At 45.8% G+C, this 15,305-nt stretch overlaps 1 protein-coding gene across 2 annotated transcripts in view; it reads left to right on the forward strand.

The window, feature by feature from the left end:
• ABCA12 (ATP binding cassette subfamily A member 12) overlaps nucleotides 1-4,377 on the forward strand; it is a 104,702-nt gene extending 100,325 nt beyond the window's left edge. For both annotated transcript variants that reach the window (XM_019616885.2, XM_010713291.3), the window contains 5 exons: nucleotides 719-822; nucleotides 1,080-1,172; nucleotides 1,616-1,721; nucleotides 2,226-2,363; nucleotides 3,610-4,377. In XM_019616885.2, coding sequence (XP_019472430.1) covers nucleotides 719-822; nucleotides 1,080-1,172; nucleotides 1,616-1,721; nucleotides 2,226-2,363; nucleotides 3,610-3,729 — 561 coding nt within the window. In that variant the 3' untranslated portion in view covers nucleotides 3,730-4,377. The remainder of the gene's footprint in view (nucleotides 1-718; nucleotides 823-1,079; nucleotides 1,173-1,615; nucleotides 1,722-2,225; nucleotides 2,364-3,609) is intronic.
• Nucleotides 4,378-15,305: the final 10,928 nt, after the last annotated feature.

Consider the following 15,305-nt stretch of genomic DNA (forward strand, 5'->3'; position numbering starts at 1 on the left):
CTGGATGGGGCTCTGAGCACCTGATGGAGCTGTAGGTGTCCCTGTTCACTGCAAGGAGGCTGGACTAGATGAACTTTTAAAGGTCCCTTCTTACTCTAAGAATTCTATGATTCTATTCAATGTTTCTAAATATGTTCAGTGCTCTAGGAGCAGTGTTAAATAGGATGCGTAGTGAACATAAGCCTTCCTTGCTCTTGTATCTTGCCCAGCTGTTCTGTGGCCAGAAGTGATCAGACCAGCCATTTGATAACTTTTGTGACATGCAAAATCTGAATAAAAAGAGAAGGTGGGGAAATTTTCTCTGTACTGACTGCTGCATGAACCCAAGCTGTTTGTTTCTGCCTCATATAGTACAATACCCTTAACAATAACAATCTGGCAATCAGAAACCAGCTAACAATTTTATCAGCAATGCACGAAGTAGAAGGCAATATATCGTCTTTCATCTCTGGCTCATTTTCTCTATAAATGGAGAAGTGCAACACTTGCTTTGTCAGGATATGAGAGAAGCAGAATGCAGGTTCACCTGGGAATCAAATGCTTGTTGGTTGTTTCTTGTTTGAGACTCTACTTTTGGTGTTTGTGGAAATGTAAAGCACCAGGATATAAAATGCACAGTGGGGTTGATCTTAAGTGGTGTTACCAGAGCCACCTAGGTTCTTATAAGGAATCCAGTGGAGGCTGGGAGTTCCCACTGCAGTCTTGTCTTTCCCAATAGGATGAACCGAGCTCTGGCATGGATCCAAATGCTAAACGCCACCTATGGAAAATCATCAGTGAGGAGGTGCAGAACAAATGCTCTGTGATACTCACATCTCACAGGTAGGGCTGGTTTGGCGGCTTCTCCAGTTTCAGGGTCTTCAAGAGATATGAAGAGGTCCATCCTTCAAATCCTTGCTGATCCTGAGAGAATTTCAGGGCACTGAGTTGTGACAGCTGCGTGGGGTTAGGGTTGGATGGGGGTGTCCACATAGACCCACCACACCCTAAGGAAGATCCAGTATTGTTCTCTGATCACCAAAATAATTGCTTTATGTATGCCTTCTTGATGACTTAGAGTTTCTCTGTTGGTTTTTCAGCATGGAAGAATGTGAAGCCCTCTGTACCAGGCTGGCAATTATGGTGAATGGGAGTTTTCAGTGCATTGGCTCTTTGCAGCATATCAAGAGCAGGTCTGTAAAATGTTCTCACTCCACTTCTACTGATTGGCATTTGGAGTTACTAACACAGCTTTGAGGGCTCAGGACATGAGACCTTTGTTAACAGGGCATCAAATTAAGGAGTTTTCTGTTTTATGTTCTTTACTGTACCACTGAATTTAACTAATATGCTTTTTGCTCTCTCACAGCCTTTTTTTTCCAAGAGATGTGTTTTCCAAAGTAATTCACTGTTGCAAATGTAAAGTGCGTGTTAGGGTTGAGCTTTGATTTTATTAGTTATCACAACAGCCCAGTTCCTTATTGAGTTTCACTCTAGGTTAACAACCCTGACCCCATTCAAGCTGCACTCTGCCTGCGTTAGATTTCCCTGAAGAGGCTGTGCAGCACTCTCAAGGGATTTTCTTTATCTGTTTCTCCTTCTTACTGTGTTAATTGTGATTTTCCTTATCTCTTAGGTTTGGAAGAGGATTCACTGTGAAGATGCACTTAAATAGCAGCGCAGTTGCCACAGAGACGCTGACAGAGTTCATGAAGTCACACTTCCCAAATACGTGCCTGAAGGTAAGCAGGACAATTGCATTCAAGGGAGTCCTTCCACATTAACAAGGAGTATCTTGCAAGATAGACGTCTTGTAACTTGCTGTACATATAGATCCATCCTCTTAAAATGTAAGAAATTCATACACATGCACTTGTTACAACTATCAGCAACATTGCCCAAGGGTTGGATTATCCAAGTTTCTTGATGTCTTAAATAGCCTCAGCCAGACAGCTTCAGCGATCTTGTAAGGCAGCTGTTTGGTGACCCTCTGCACCTCTGAATGGTTCCACTGAGGCTGGACTGTATGCAGATGCACTTAATATTAGTAATTAGATGGTCACTGATCAACTGCAAACAGTTATATTTTCACCTTTAGGAACCAGAGGACAGAAGGCATCCTCTGTCTTTTAATTCTCCCCTGGTTTAGCTCCTTTGTGCTTCCGTCTTCAGCCAGACAGCCAGTGAGGCAGCTTGCTCTTCACAGGCAGCCTCCTAACTCTACCCCATCATTGTTGTTCCTGCAGGATCGTCATTTCAACATGGTGGAGTACCATGTTCCAGTCTCGGCAGGAGGGGTAGCAAATATATTTGATCTCCTGGAAACCAGCAAAGAAACCTTCAAAATCAGGCACTTCTCAGTGAGTCAGACGACGCTAGAGGAGGTAAGGAATTAAAGATGTCTGGCCATCCATTTTGAACTGTTAACAGGGGAGTGAGCAGACTGATGGTTGCACATAATGGACTGCTGCACACAATAGACTACATTTTAAAGGGATTTCCATCCATATTCCTCTTGGGGATTCTTTGTCAGTACCATTGCCTCCAGATACCCATGCTGGGGCTGGGAAAACACACAGAATGCTGCCTGTAGCATAAAGGATCTGTTCTTCCTTGTCAGTGCTGATTTCAGCAGTCTCAAGGATGAAGATGAAGGGCAGGATTATGAATCATCCTGGAGCTCAATGCTAGGCATCCTGGTGACAGATTTTTCCTGACAATCATGGAAATTTGCTTGATTTTGTTCTTTCCTGTACTGTATTTGGATTGTAAGTTCATGGAGCATTACTCCAAACTTAGCTTTCATGGCATGTTCCTTTTATTTTCCTGTCGAACAACATTCCCACCGGTATCTAAACCTTGTAGAAAATGCCTCAGATGAAGGGACTCATAAGGATTTATCCAGAAGAGAGCAGTTTGTTGAGCATCAGTATCTGATCTGTTAGGTCTGCCCCAGAGACAGGAGAAAAAATGCAAGCCCTGTAATCCTATGAATTGTTGAGCAGATTTGGGGGAGAAGGGAAGGAGATCCTCAATACTGTTTAACGAGGGGCAGTAGTTGTGAGAGAAACCAGCTGACAAACAACAGGAAGCCCCAAGTCATGTTTTGTGAGAGGATGGCATGGATTTTGTGTATGCAAATGTGACTGTAGTACTTCAGTAAGAATATTTTATGTATTCATTAGATACTGTTCAAACAGACTGTTATGTGTGATTATATATACCTATCTATATAATATGCAGCTGCGCCTGCATAGATGTCAATTATATATAGACAGATAGGTTTATAAAGTAATAATATGGATGTATTACACTGTAATCAAAATGAACTGCCACACGGGGGTATTATCTCACTAGTATTTTGAAACATGAGCTGCAGGACAATTAGCTGCAGAAACATCTACCTTTGCATTCCCGGGTATCCATTCAGCAGTACAGGAGCATGCGTCCATTTATTTACATTAAACCATAAGAAGCACAATATTTGCAGTTCTCAAATGCAGTGCGAATCCATTCCTGAGCGCTCTCTCCAGGTTCAGCCAAATGTGCAGCCATTCCTCTGTTCTCATTCATTCACATTATCAGTTCTCTACAGTGTCACGTACTGAATGTTATCCTTTAAACTTACAGGTTTTCATCGACTTTGCTAAAGATCAAGCAGATCCTGATGGCATGGATGCTGGTCCTGATGTGACATCGGACAGTTCTGACACCTGTAGCCAAGCTAGCACCATAAGCTCCATCTATTGAAAGGGCACTACCACAAGGCAACACAGGAGCTGGGGAAAAATCCTCCTGACCCCTCTCAGGGTTCTTTCAGTTTCTCCCTGTTTTCTATGACTCTAGGATGGTAGGCATAAAAAATCACGACTACTTAAAGTACTTTTTTAATATGCACTTATTTTGTTACTAGGAATGTGGTAGGCACTTAAGGCTGGCATTTGGTTACAAATCAGATTGATCTTTTCACAGGTTGTCTTTTTTTTTTTCTCCCCAGTTCTAGTTGTATGATGAATTTTATACCTGTGAGGATTTAGTTGTCATCACCTCCTCCTGCTGGCTACGGTCATTTGCTTACAGGAGAAATGGCCGTGATGGAGCAGAGGAGCTGCTGGCAGTGCAGGGTGTTTGACAAAGCAGCAGCCCTGTGGCTGCCCTCTGAAAGCCCACGCTCTCCTTCTTGCTCTGCAACAGACTTTCTGTTGCTCAGTTTTGACAGGCTCCCCACCTGTGAAATAGGGCTCATGGCGCTGCCCCACCTCACAGGGGTGTTGTGAGGGTGTAGGTGTTGTGTACTGAGTTGTGTATGCCGTTGGTGGGGGCCATCTTTGGTAATGACATAAAGCTCTTCTGTATGTGCGGGTGATGTCAGTACAAATATAATTATTTTGAAAGTCAGCGCTTCCACTGATTTTGGTTTATTCCAGTCCTACACGACACCCAGAATAAGCCCTCAGCTCCCAGGCAGCTCTTGGTACCCCATGGAAGACCGCTCCACCAAAGCTGCCTGGTTCTCCTTTTGGCTGGTGCTCAGGGCGTCTCCATTGTGGCAGAAAAACAGTATGAAACAGCTGTACTTGTTACATTTGAGCCAAGGGAAACTGTAGAAGGAAGCTTCAGTGCCACATCTCTCATGATCAGGATGAGAAAGGAGTGTTAGCAGTTCAGCTCCCGTGTGATGCGAAGGCTTGCTGAGATAATCGCACAAGGAACAGGCGCTGTAAGTACCAAGGCTGTTCAGGATTTTACAGTGGGATGCAGAAGTTCAGAGTTTAGCTACTGCGAGGAGGTCACGCTTTCTCCTTCATCTCGGTGTAAACTTCTTGCTGATAGCAGGAGGAGTTTTACTATGAATTGCAGGTATTATCGAGCTTTGAATTATGCCTCAACCTGCTGGCTGTAATTAAAACTTGGAATTCAGCTTCTTTCCAGAATGCATTTGACACCTGCAGTTTATAAGTAACTGCAAATGCTGCCCAGACATTCATTCTGCCTCCTATTATTACGTCTCCAGCTCTGAAAAAGCTCTTTTTTTCCCCCTCTCATTTTCATCGCATATCTTACACAGATCACAGTATAAAATTAAGCTTTTCTCTAATGGAGGGCTTGCGCTCCCTGCAACGGACACAGAGCATGAATGCCAATGATTTAAATGCAGCCTTGTAATACCAATCAGAGTATTATTTTATTATGTCGATGGCTTTGCAACTGCCAGTGAAAGATGGATCTTCAGGCTCTGTCCAGATGTACTTTACATTTAATTGAGGGAGACTGATACAAAGCTATTCTTTTGTCCCTTTACAGCCTGCTAATCAAAAAAAAGAGGAGGGAAAAAAAAAACACAAAGTGATTCATTGGAATACTTCAGCAAGTTTGCAGTTTAATTGGGTAAAACAGAATTTTCCAAAAAAAAAAAAGAAAGCAAAAAGCATCCTTTGGATTTCCACCCAATTTTGGCATTAATAGAAACATCTGCTTCATGTGAAATGTGTCACAGCCGTGATATACGCTCTCCAGTTTCACTTGCAGGTAAAAATAAAACATCTGCTATTGCAATCAAGTCTGCAGGTATTGGTCCAAACAAGCAAAAGTTTAGGTACTTAAGGGAATTTAATTGAAACCTGTGGAGAAGTAGTTACAACTGCTCAGGGGGTTGAAGCATCTGGCAAGTAGGCTGTATGAAACATCACCAGGGCCTGAATTATCATTTTTTGCTATATTACAGACTCTCCTCTGAGCCTTGTAGATTTAACCTATCCTTTTTTAAGGTAGGACATGCTCCAGGCTTGGCTCAAGGACAAGAAATGTGGAAGCTAATAACATCCTACCTCTGAAAACCAGCTCTGGGTTTCCCATCGCCCCTTGGTCTCCCCAAGGAGGGCTCGTTCAGGTTGCAGGATGGAAACACAGAGCTACTGCTCACAAAGTGACTTTTTCAATAAAGCCAGGCAGCCAGCGAGGCTGGTTGTTTCTCTTGGCCTGAGCAGGGAGCTTAAGATCACTGAAAACATTGACCCCAGTGTCCCTGGAAGGGATAGAGGAGCGCTCTGCATACTGTTACACATCACCTCTCCGTGAGTGAGAGATGAATGCTGCAGCCAGGGGGAAAGCAAGCTTTTCATCTCACTTCAGCCACTCTAGTAACCTTTGTTGGAGGCAGTGGGGAGCAGTACGCCCTGACAGTGTGATCACATGGCCTCTATGTGTTAATTGGAACCGATGGGCTTCAGCTGAGCTTCATTTAAGAATGCTTTAAAATATTAGCAACAAGGTGTGCACAGTACAACACTAAACAAGTCCAGGGCTGGGGAGTCAAGGAGGGCCCTCATAATTGGTTGTGTGGATTGTGAGATGGATTCAAATCAGTTTTGTAATTGGAGATGTAGACTAAGAGACACTGACTCAAATCTCTGTCCCAGCTTTGCGCTGCTGGTGAGAGCATGGCACTTCTCAAGCCTGATCCTTCCTTGCCTTCTTTCTCAATGCAAGTGGCCACCAAGGACAACCAAGGAAAGCTGTCCTGTGGGGCCAAATCAAACAACAGTTCTCTCAGCCCTGATCACTACAGTAAAAAATATTGGGATCTGATGGGACTTCTTCATCCTTTTGTGAGAACCACAGTGGTGGTTTTGTCCCCGCACTGGGACAACAAGCATGTTTATAGGTCAAATGAAGGTGTCCAGGTCAACGATGCTCCAGAAACCAGCAACGCACAGGATGGGACCCTGGCATGTCCTCTGGGCCTCAGCTTTCTTACACTGCTGCTGCTTCATTGAAGAGGCTGTAAAGGATTTGGGGGGTTTTTACAAGCCAACAAAAATGTAAGCTCCTGCACTTAATAGTGGAATAGGGTTTTTTTTTCTGTGTATGTGAGTTGGTGAAAGAAGAAAAATGGTTGTTAGATGGCAACAGCACATAGCATGATTTTACTCCCTCTTTTTAGCAGACAACAGCTGTGAGCTTGCATAGCTATAACAAAATATCTACAGCATATTAGAGGGGAGCGCAACAGAGAAAAGAAGCAGTGGGGAATGACAGAAACGAATTTGCCAGAATTATTATTCCATGACAGTATTTAAATAAAAAAAAAATCACTCTAATTAATTTAGTTGTTCAGGGAGAGGGAGGAAATAAGGAAGATGGCACTGAAATAGTAAGAACAACATTAGTATGGGACACGGCCAACACTAACTTACTGTTGGCTTTGCTCCTCATGCAGCTTGCATACGCAGTGCTGGTAATGAGGGAGGATGAGCAGCCCTGCAGTGCTGGGGACAGCCTCCTCGGGGGCCATATCATCCAAAATGAGCCCCCCCAGAGCTCTGTGACATGGGGGGAGCAGCAGAGGCCCCGGGTCACTCTGAAGGGCTATTGTTCTTAGGAGAACGACTAGAGTACAATCTTGTGGCATCTAGAAACCAGCATGTGGCAAAATGGGAGGATGGGGCAGTGGCCACATGCAGCCCAGGGTGAAAAAAAGCTGTGGCTGATGCTTGCAGTCCATGGAGCACAACTTGAAGCCTGATGCCTCTCCATTATGCTTGGTTCTGGAAATGGGTCATCATCAGGAAGAGCAATCCTGAAGGTTCTGTGTTGAGAAATAAGAGAAATCAATGGTGGTGCTCCCCCAGCTTTTAAGGCCCAAAGCAACAATCTGATCATCCACCCCAACCTCCAATTTAACACAGGCTCCTGAATGCCAAGCAGTGGTTCTGTTGCCAGAACAAGCATTTGGATAGAAAGGAAACATCTTTTAGAAAGAGATGAGCTCTTCTCAGACTCCAAAGAAAGAAACAAAGGAGTGCACCTTCAGGGCACGAGGGAGGATTTATGGTAACACACACACAAAAAAAATCAAAGCGAAGACAGGGTAATAATTGAGGTTTTTACCTCCATTAGCAGGTCAAGGTGAACTCCCAGCCCCTCCACTGTCTCTGTCCTAGCTGCCAGCTGAAGGGGGGAGTTTCACAAAGCCCTGGGCTTTATTGTGCAGGGTGGTTTCACAGCCAGAGCATAACAAACGGAGGTGTGTGCAGTGCAGGACGGCACGCCTCCTCCATATCCACACCTGGTGGCTTATTCCTCTGCAAAACAGCCATGTACTGAAGTTAAAACGATACCAAGCAGACTGAAATCCAATTAAAGCAGATCCCTCAGGGCTGCGCATCCAATTAGCAGAGCATCTTTAATTACACCCGTGGCGTTTCATCGACCTACGCAGAAAGGACCTTGAGCGCAGAGCTGCTGTCTGCCTGGTGACCCATATCCATGAGGACTGGCTGAAGATTTCTAGGCAGCAGTGACTGGTGGTGCTTTAGTACAAACCACTGCTTGTTGTCATTTAAAAGGCATGGAGAAACCAGGAACCAGAGCAGGCAGGTATAGGAATACCCAGCTTGAGATTTAGTTAAACAGAGCCTCTTCCTAGCACCTTATTAAAAGCTGTTCTCCAATTCAAGAAAATAATATCTTTGCAGAGTTGCTCACCTTGCAGATGTTGCTCTCAACAGAGAAATTTCTCCTTAGCCAGCAAGACCCAGCAGTGGGAGGCTGTGCTTTGTTGCCAAGATGCTCCATGAACCACAACAGGTACCAGCCTGGTGCTTCCCAAGGAGCCCCTCTTTGCTGGGTGGCTGCAGTGGGAGCTGGCAAGCTGCAGCAGATCCCTCACTTGAGCTGGGTACACTAATCCCAAGGGATTGCATTATCTATCCTCTGCTAGCCATAGGAGCAAGGCAGAGGAAAAACAAAGAAAACATTTTCAGCATTTTAATAGCGATTTTCTCTAACAGGTGATAGCTGGAAAGCAGTTAAGGTTCAAGTGATTCAAAAGAGAACAGATTTTCACACTCCTCAGGGCAGAGGGGTTTCCCTCTTGCATGGACTGAATGTTCCCTGCTTCCAGGAACCTGGAGGCTGAAGCATCTGAGTTCACTTTGTTGAGAAGATTGTTTTGTTTTTTTTTAAAAAAAGTGTATATTTTCAAACCAAATCTTAAGAGATGCTAGAAACATGAGAATACCTCTGTGTGCTTCTCAGCTCTCTCTGGCATCTCTGCATGAAGTACGGGAATCCAGAATGCCTTTTCACCCTCGTTCTTGAGCATAACACCAGCAAGCAGCCAGACCCAGCTGAGAGCCAGCAGTGCAGGCTCAGAGCCTTAGCTGCAAACTTGTCTAAGTCCATAGTCAGGCTGCCCTGGATTGCAATGGGCTGCAGGACTTCATCTTGCTCCCTAATAATTCCTCTCTAAAATCCTGTCAACGAGCACACAAAGCTGAGGGAGTCTCTTCTTTGTCAGTTGTGCACACCCATCCTGAGGGTTGGTGTGTGTTAAAACCTCACGGATCTCATTTCAATGCAAAATCATGTCAAATTGCACCAAATCATGCTATCCTGCACAATACTGATAGATGCCCAGAAGCAGGTGTTTCACATGTCTTCACATGCTCCTTCTCGAGTGTTTCTTTAAATATTTCCAGTGTCAGTAAGATGAGCAAAATGGAAGACCTTGAGCTTAATCAGATTAACAATTACCATCCATCGCCACAAAGCAGGCTGCCGTGCTGCTGAATTCCTTCTGCTTCAGGAACTGGGGAAATCAGAGCTGCACCTGAGCAGCCCGACAAACAAGGGCAGCTTGAGGCTCCCTGGGAAGGAGGAGGAGACCAATTGCTGGGGCTGGCTTCTTTTATTCACTTTTTTTATTAGATTTCAGAGCCTCCCTAGGAATTATTAAAGCTTCCCCAGGGAGCGCAGCACTACGAAGGGAGCATTTGCTCACAGAGAGATGCTTCGTGCTGCAATAACACTCTGTGCAAATGCGCCGGAGTGGCTGCACCCGTTCCCTCCCTCTCTTGGGCAGCAAGGCTCTGCTCCTTTAACCTGCTCTCCACGTCTTCGGCATTTGAGAATCCTCATTATAGACTCAGCAAGCAACTTCTTTTTTTTTACCCAGAAACAGCTCTTTGCCACGCATGGGTGGATGGCAAAAGCAAAGCTGGTAGGCTTGTTACAAAGCCTCCGGTTGTCAGTCAGAGGTTTGCTGGGTTAAAGGCAGCCTCCTCCTCGGGACTGGGCTGTAAACTGGGATTTGCAAAAATTTGGCAGGACTGGGGAATACCACGGGGTTGCAGCAATGAACACATTCAGGGGAGGTTTGGGGATAAACATTAGCCTGTGTACACACACCTACACACAGGGCAGTGGAGGCAGCACGGCCGAGGATGCAGTTTCAGACAGATCTCATATTGCAGTGATGGCAGGAATCCCAGGTGCCAAAAGAACATAACTGCCAGAGAACAGAAAAATGTAATTACTGGACAAGCCGGTGGGGTGACAGTCCTGACCCGTGAGACAACAAACCCATACAGCTCCTGCGGAGCCTGATGTTAGGGATTATTTTTCCACCGTGAATATCCTACGCAGGGTAATTTCCATGCCTGAAATCAGCTTGTGAGAACAATACATCACTGCTTCTCACGTTAGGTTAAATGGCAGGGATGGGTATCATCCTGAGGCTGCTAAATCTCTGTAGTGCTCCTCGGCCTCATCCTGATGAATGGAAGCTGCTGTGTTTCATTCCCCCCACTGTGTCCCCTTTGCTGCTTATGAGTTCTGGCTCAAGTGAGAGCTTGGACCATATTACAGAGCATGTTGTCCTGCATGGTTACAGGAAGTATCTTAAAAACCAGGCAGAAGCACGGCTGTGCACCCAGGACTGCAGATGTGCAAAGCCTGGGGTCATGCAGGGAAGATTTTGGGGGGAGAATTTTTGTTTTTGTAAGCTGCAGCTCTAAGCTGGACACACTGTAAATAGGGATCATTAATCAGCTGCTCAGCAGCAAGTGGCTGCTGTTATTTATCGTAACAGCATAAATCACTGGGAGCTGTTACCATTTGAATTTGGGTTTAGTAGAGATTACTAAGGAAAAGAGTAACCCATATCTATTTAAAACGTACATATCCGTGGCTGCAAGCACACAGAGGCATAGTGGGGTGTTTGCTCCTTAGTTTTTCCAGGGAAAGCACCAAGGGGGCTTTGAACCCAGGGCTTTGCCATGGTTCAGGCTGGGCACCATGGGACTTGCAGTCGCCCGTGGATGTGGCACCTGGGGGAAAAGCAAGAGAGCACAGGGGGCGGTGCTCCCCGTGCGTTGCATCCTCCTATCTCTGTAGCAACACCCCAATCTTCCTTTTTTAAAAATTGATTTATTTATTTTATATGCAGCTCAACTCTGGGTCTGTTTAGGCTAGAAGTGGGGCTGAGCCACCCTTGCACCACAGCAAGACCACAGCAGCACCAATGGCATCATGCCCCGTGTTTTGAGTGTGGGGCTGCCAGGACCACGGGGATGGAGCTTTGCTCCTATCGTCAAGTCCCTGCCGTGGGGCTTGGAAGCAGCCTCCAGCCTCCAAAAGAAGTCTTCAAGGAGAGGAAAAGGTTCGTGTTAAAAAGTCATGGCTCTTTTCCATCCAAACATGCCCAGTGCCCACAGTCCCGGCAATGTCTCATCTTGATGAAACTGGTGGTGCCAAGCCCTGATCGATGTCGCAGAGCAGACGGCAGCCAAAAGGCGAATTTAAAAGTGAGAGCTTCAAAGGGACGCTCGGCTGTACGTCTTCAAAAGATGTGCAGGGGAAAAGGGAATTAAATCCTGACAAAGGTGCCCTCACAGAAAGGAAATTCTTCTGTGCTCTCTCCACTTGGGGAAAAAATAGATTACAGCACATCACACCAAGAGAACAAGGCTTACAGTGGCATGAATGGTGCCCACAGTGCTTTCTCATGGGGTGGGATGGGTGTGCAGGGTCTAATCACGGCTGGCAGCTCACAGCCCCACTACCCTTCAGCACAATGTGGGGGTTAGTCCTGATCAGGAATTGGGCGCTGGTATTTGGGAAATGGACATCTGAATATTTAGAGCATTTTAGAGATTTATTTTTATTTCAACTAAAAGGGAAATAAAAAGAATGTTATGTTTGGACCAAACATTTCCAGGAGGCTTCATGCTGCAAGGATATCTTTGAAAAGATCATCGTAAATCAGATGTAAAGAGAATGAAAGTGATGCTGCACCCACACCTCAGCTCCCCCGTGCCAATCACCATTAATTACCTCTGTCATTTTTAACCCATGTTTTGTGTGTGCCTGATGAATGGGCATCCAGCTAGGGGAGAACTTCACCAAGCATTAAGCCTGAGCTGAGGCTCGTGTTAATTATAATTGGGCTATTTATAATAACACTAATATAATCATGATAGTGTAATAGGACTAATTAGAGTAGGGCTAATAATAAGAGGGGTCACAGTACAGCAGCCCCAGCACATTAGGAAATCTGCAGCCAACTTCTTCAAAGGTTTCCCTGCACTTTCATCCTGCTCAAAGGTAATCCAGCATCTGAAAGGTGCTGCAGAGCTCTGCCTTTTCCCGAGCACCCAGGCTTGCAGCACGCCAACCATATGTCTGACTCTGCCTGCTAGCAGATTGCACCAAATATTTTCCTTTCTCATCGTGGCTGAGCAAACAAACACCATCTGCGGGACTCGTCGAGGGAAATCCTGGCCCCCTGCACACCAACAGGATGGGATGGCAGCTATGCACATCAGCCATGTGGCTGTTAGTGCCTGCCCTAGACCTCTGCCCCCACCTGTAACAAATCAGGACCTTGCCTTTTGTGATCAGATTCAAAGTAATACATTACTGAAATGCTGGATCCCTTCAGAGGAGGCTGCCTAGCGCTGAGCCAGGCTGTGGGACAGCACTTCAGGTTTAGTAGGTACATGAAGGCAGAAAGGCACGTTTTTTCTCCATCTACAGCTATTTCTTGATTTGTTAGATTTACCTATCCTGACAGGGGCTTTGGGCAATTTGCATCATGCCTGTATTCTCCCTCGGCTGGAGTTTACTGGCACTTTTTGGTTCTCCTTGGAGCCCAGGGATCTGGGTGTGCAGCTGATGGGGTACAGCGTGTTCCCTTCTCAATGCTTAATGCCTTTGGGAATAGAACTTCCAGGGGGACCTTCTTCCTCCCACCTACTGTTTTCTATTCAAAACTCCTGTTTTCCTACCCTGCAGAGGGTGAGGAGAGGAAAAACCAGGTGGGTAATCTCGATTTCACAAAATCCCTTGCAGTTTTGACTGAGGTGAGGATTCACGGAGAGCTCCTGCTGATCACTGGGCCATTGGATCCAGGTGCAAATTGCCTGTCACCTCAGGGACTTTGTCACTCACCCTTCAGCAGCACCAGCTCCACAGCACCTGCTCCAGTCGGAACTTCTGTATGAGCGGCCTCTAGGTTTATCAATTCACATGGTGAGAGCAGAACCGATGAACTACAGGCGGCTGCTGCCTTTAATTAAAAATGCCATGTCTAACACCAGCAGATGTTCCTGCTGTTGAGCCTCGACTAATAATTTAACGCAGGGTAATGCAATGCTGACTGTGCTGCTTAGTCTGAAAGCCTAATAGACATTTTTTTTTATTATTGCTATTTCCTTCTGGGGATCAAATCCCTCAATATTCAAAATGTTAACATTTGCTTCTCTAACAGCTCTAACCAGTTGCTGCACCAAGTGATTTCCACAGCCCTGTGTCTTTCAAGTCCAGGCTGCCACCCGGGAGGTTCAGAATCGTGCTCGTGGGGCTTTGACTATGCACAACAACCACCCCTAGGGTGGCCTGGCGAGTGAGCTGAGCTCAGCCTGTGAAGGCTTTGATTCAGACATCTGAAGAAAGAGGGAATTCACAGTGCAAGGCTGCTTCTCCTGGAACGCTCTTTCAATCTTCTGTTTTGATTTGTCGCCATGCAATGAGTCACGTAGCGGTGGTCTACTTTCTGAGAAGCAACGGGGTAACTTTGCTAAAGCGTGGAATATCAGGCAGTGGTGTATTTCTATAGGAAGGTCTTTACAAGGTTTACCATGTTTCAAAATGATGCAGCAAGATGGTGATGATGCCATCCATTAACAAATAGAATACAAGGTAGTGGTGCATTTCGTATAGCAGCCTTTGCCAGATAGGCCACGCTTCAAAATGACATGGTAGGGTGGTGAGGATTCTACCAGTGACCTCCTTCAGCACCAGTTTTGCTCTGCAGCACTGCGCTGTTGGAAATCCTATTACGTGCTCACCACAGCCAGTACCACGCTGTCTCAGTGTGCTCAAGTCACGCGTGCACCTTGCTTTGCTGCACATGACATCGGACCAATGCTGAAACCACTCTACAAGCTTTCTGTCACGCAGCAAATTCCTTTTAAAGTCTGGGAGCTTTATACTGCCTGGAATGGCTCTCCTCATACTTTAAATACTGCATAAACCAAATTTAGCAATATATTTCTCCCCCCCGTTCCCCAGTCTCTGCATCGTTTTTTTTTTGCTCCCGACTGTCCGACTGCTTATAGTAATTCACTGCAGTGGAAGACATTTCTTAGATTTCCAAGAGCACCCACTCCTTAACCTTTATAAAACTAGGGCGAATGAATCACTGGTGACTTTTACATCTTTCTCGAACGCAAGTATTTGTTCGAGGCTGGCTGCCCAGGGCAGTACTTTGCCTTAGTTAAGCTTAGTTGTAAATGTTTGTAAATGCTCACACGATGTCTCAGCACAAAGGAGGCCACGCTCACACAAGTGGATTTACCGAGACGGGCAATAACCGTATTTCAGCCGAGGGAAAGGCAGACGAAGTGCTTATCTGTTTTATTGTCCTATACAGTATATATCGGCACCTCATATTTTGCGAGCATAAATGCCACGTTGACTTAAGAGCACTATGGATCATGTGGTGTTTGTAATTTTGGCTCAAACTCTTTAAACCGTGTTCAAATTGCAGCTGGGCAGCAGGTCCATTTGCCACCTTCTGGCATGACGCACTGGGAGATCATAGAATAACAGAATCATTAAGGTTGGAAAAGACCTCTAAGATCACAAGTCCAACCCCAACCCACCCCCTTCATATGCAGTGAGCACATCCCTCAGCGCCACATCTCCATGGTTCTGGAACACCCCCAGGGATGCTGATAACACCACATCCCTTGGGCAGCTGTGCCACTGCCTCACTCCTCTTTCTGAGAACAAATTTTTCCTAATATCCAACTTGAGCCTCCCCTGGAGCAACTTAAGGCCAAATGCTGGACGCTTCATTTGCTTCATTTTTTGAAGCGCATGCAAAGAGCACAGCATCCTAGCAAGAGGGAGGAGGATGTTCAGTCTGCGAGCTGCTGATGTGTAATGGCTGTTACTAGTTATTTTGTGAGTTTATCCTGCTTTCAGAGGGCTGATGGAGCAGGTCCCTGTCCCGGCTGTGTCACCTGCCATCATTCCTC

The sequence above is a fragment of the Meleagris gallopavo genome, chromosome 7, assembly GCF_000146605.3.
Source record: "Meleagris gallopavo isolate NT-WF06-2002-E0010 breed Aviagen turkey brand Nicholas breeding stock chromosome 7, Turkey_5.1, whole genome shotgun sequence".
In the NCBI taxonomy this organism is placed as follows: Eukaryota; Metazoa; Chordata; class Aves; order Galliformes; family Phasianidae; genus Meleagris; species Meleagris gallopavo.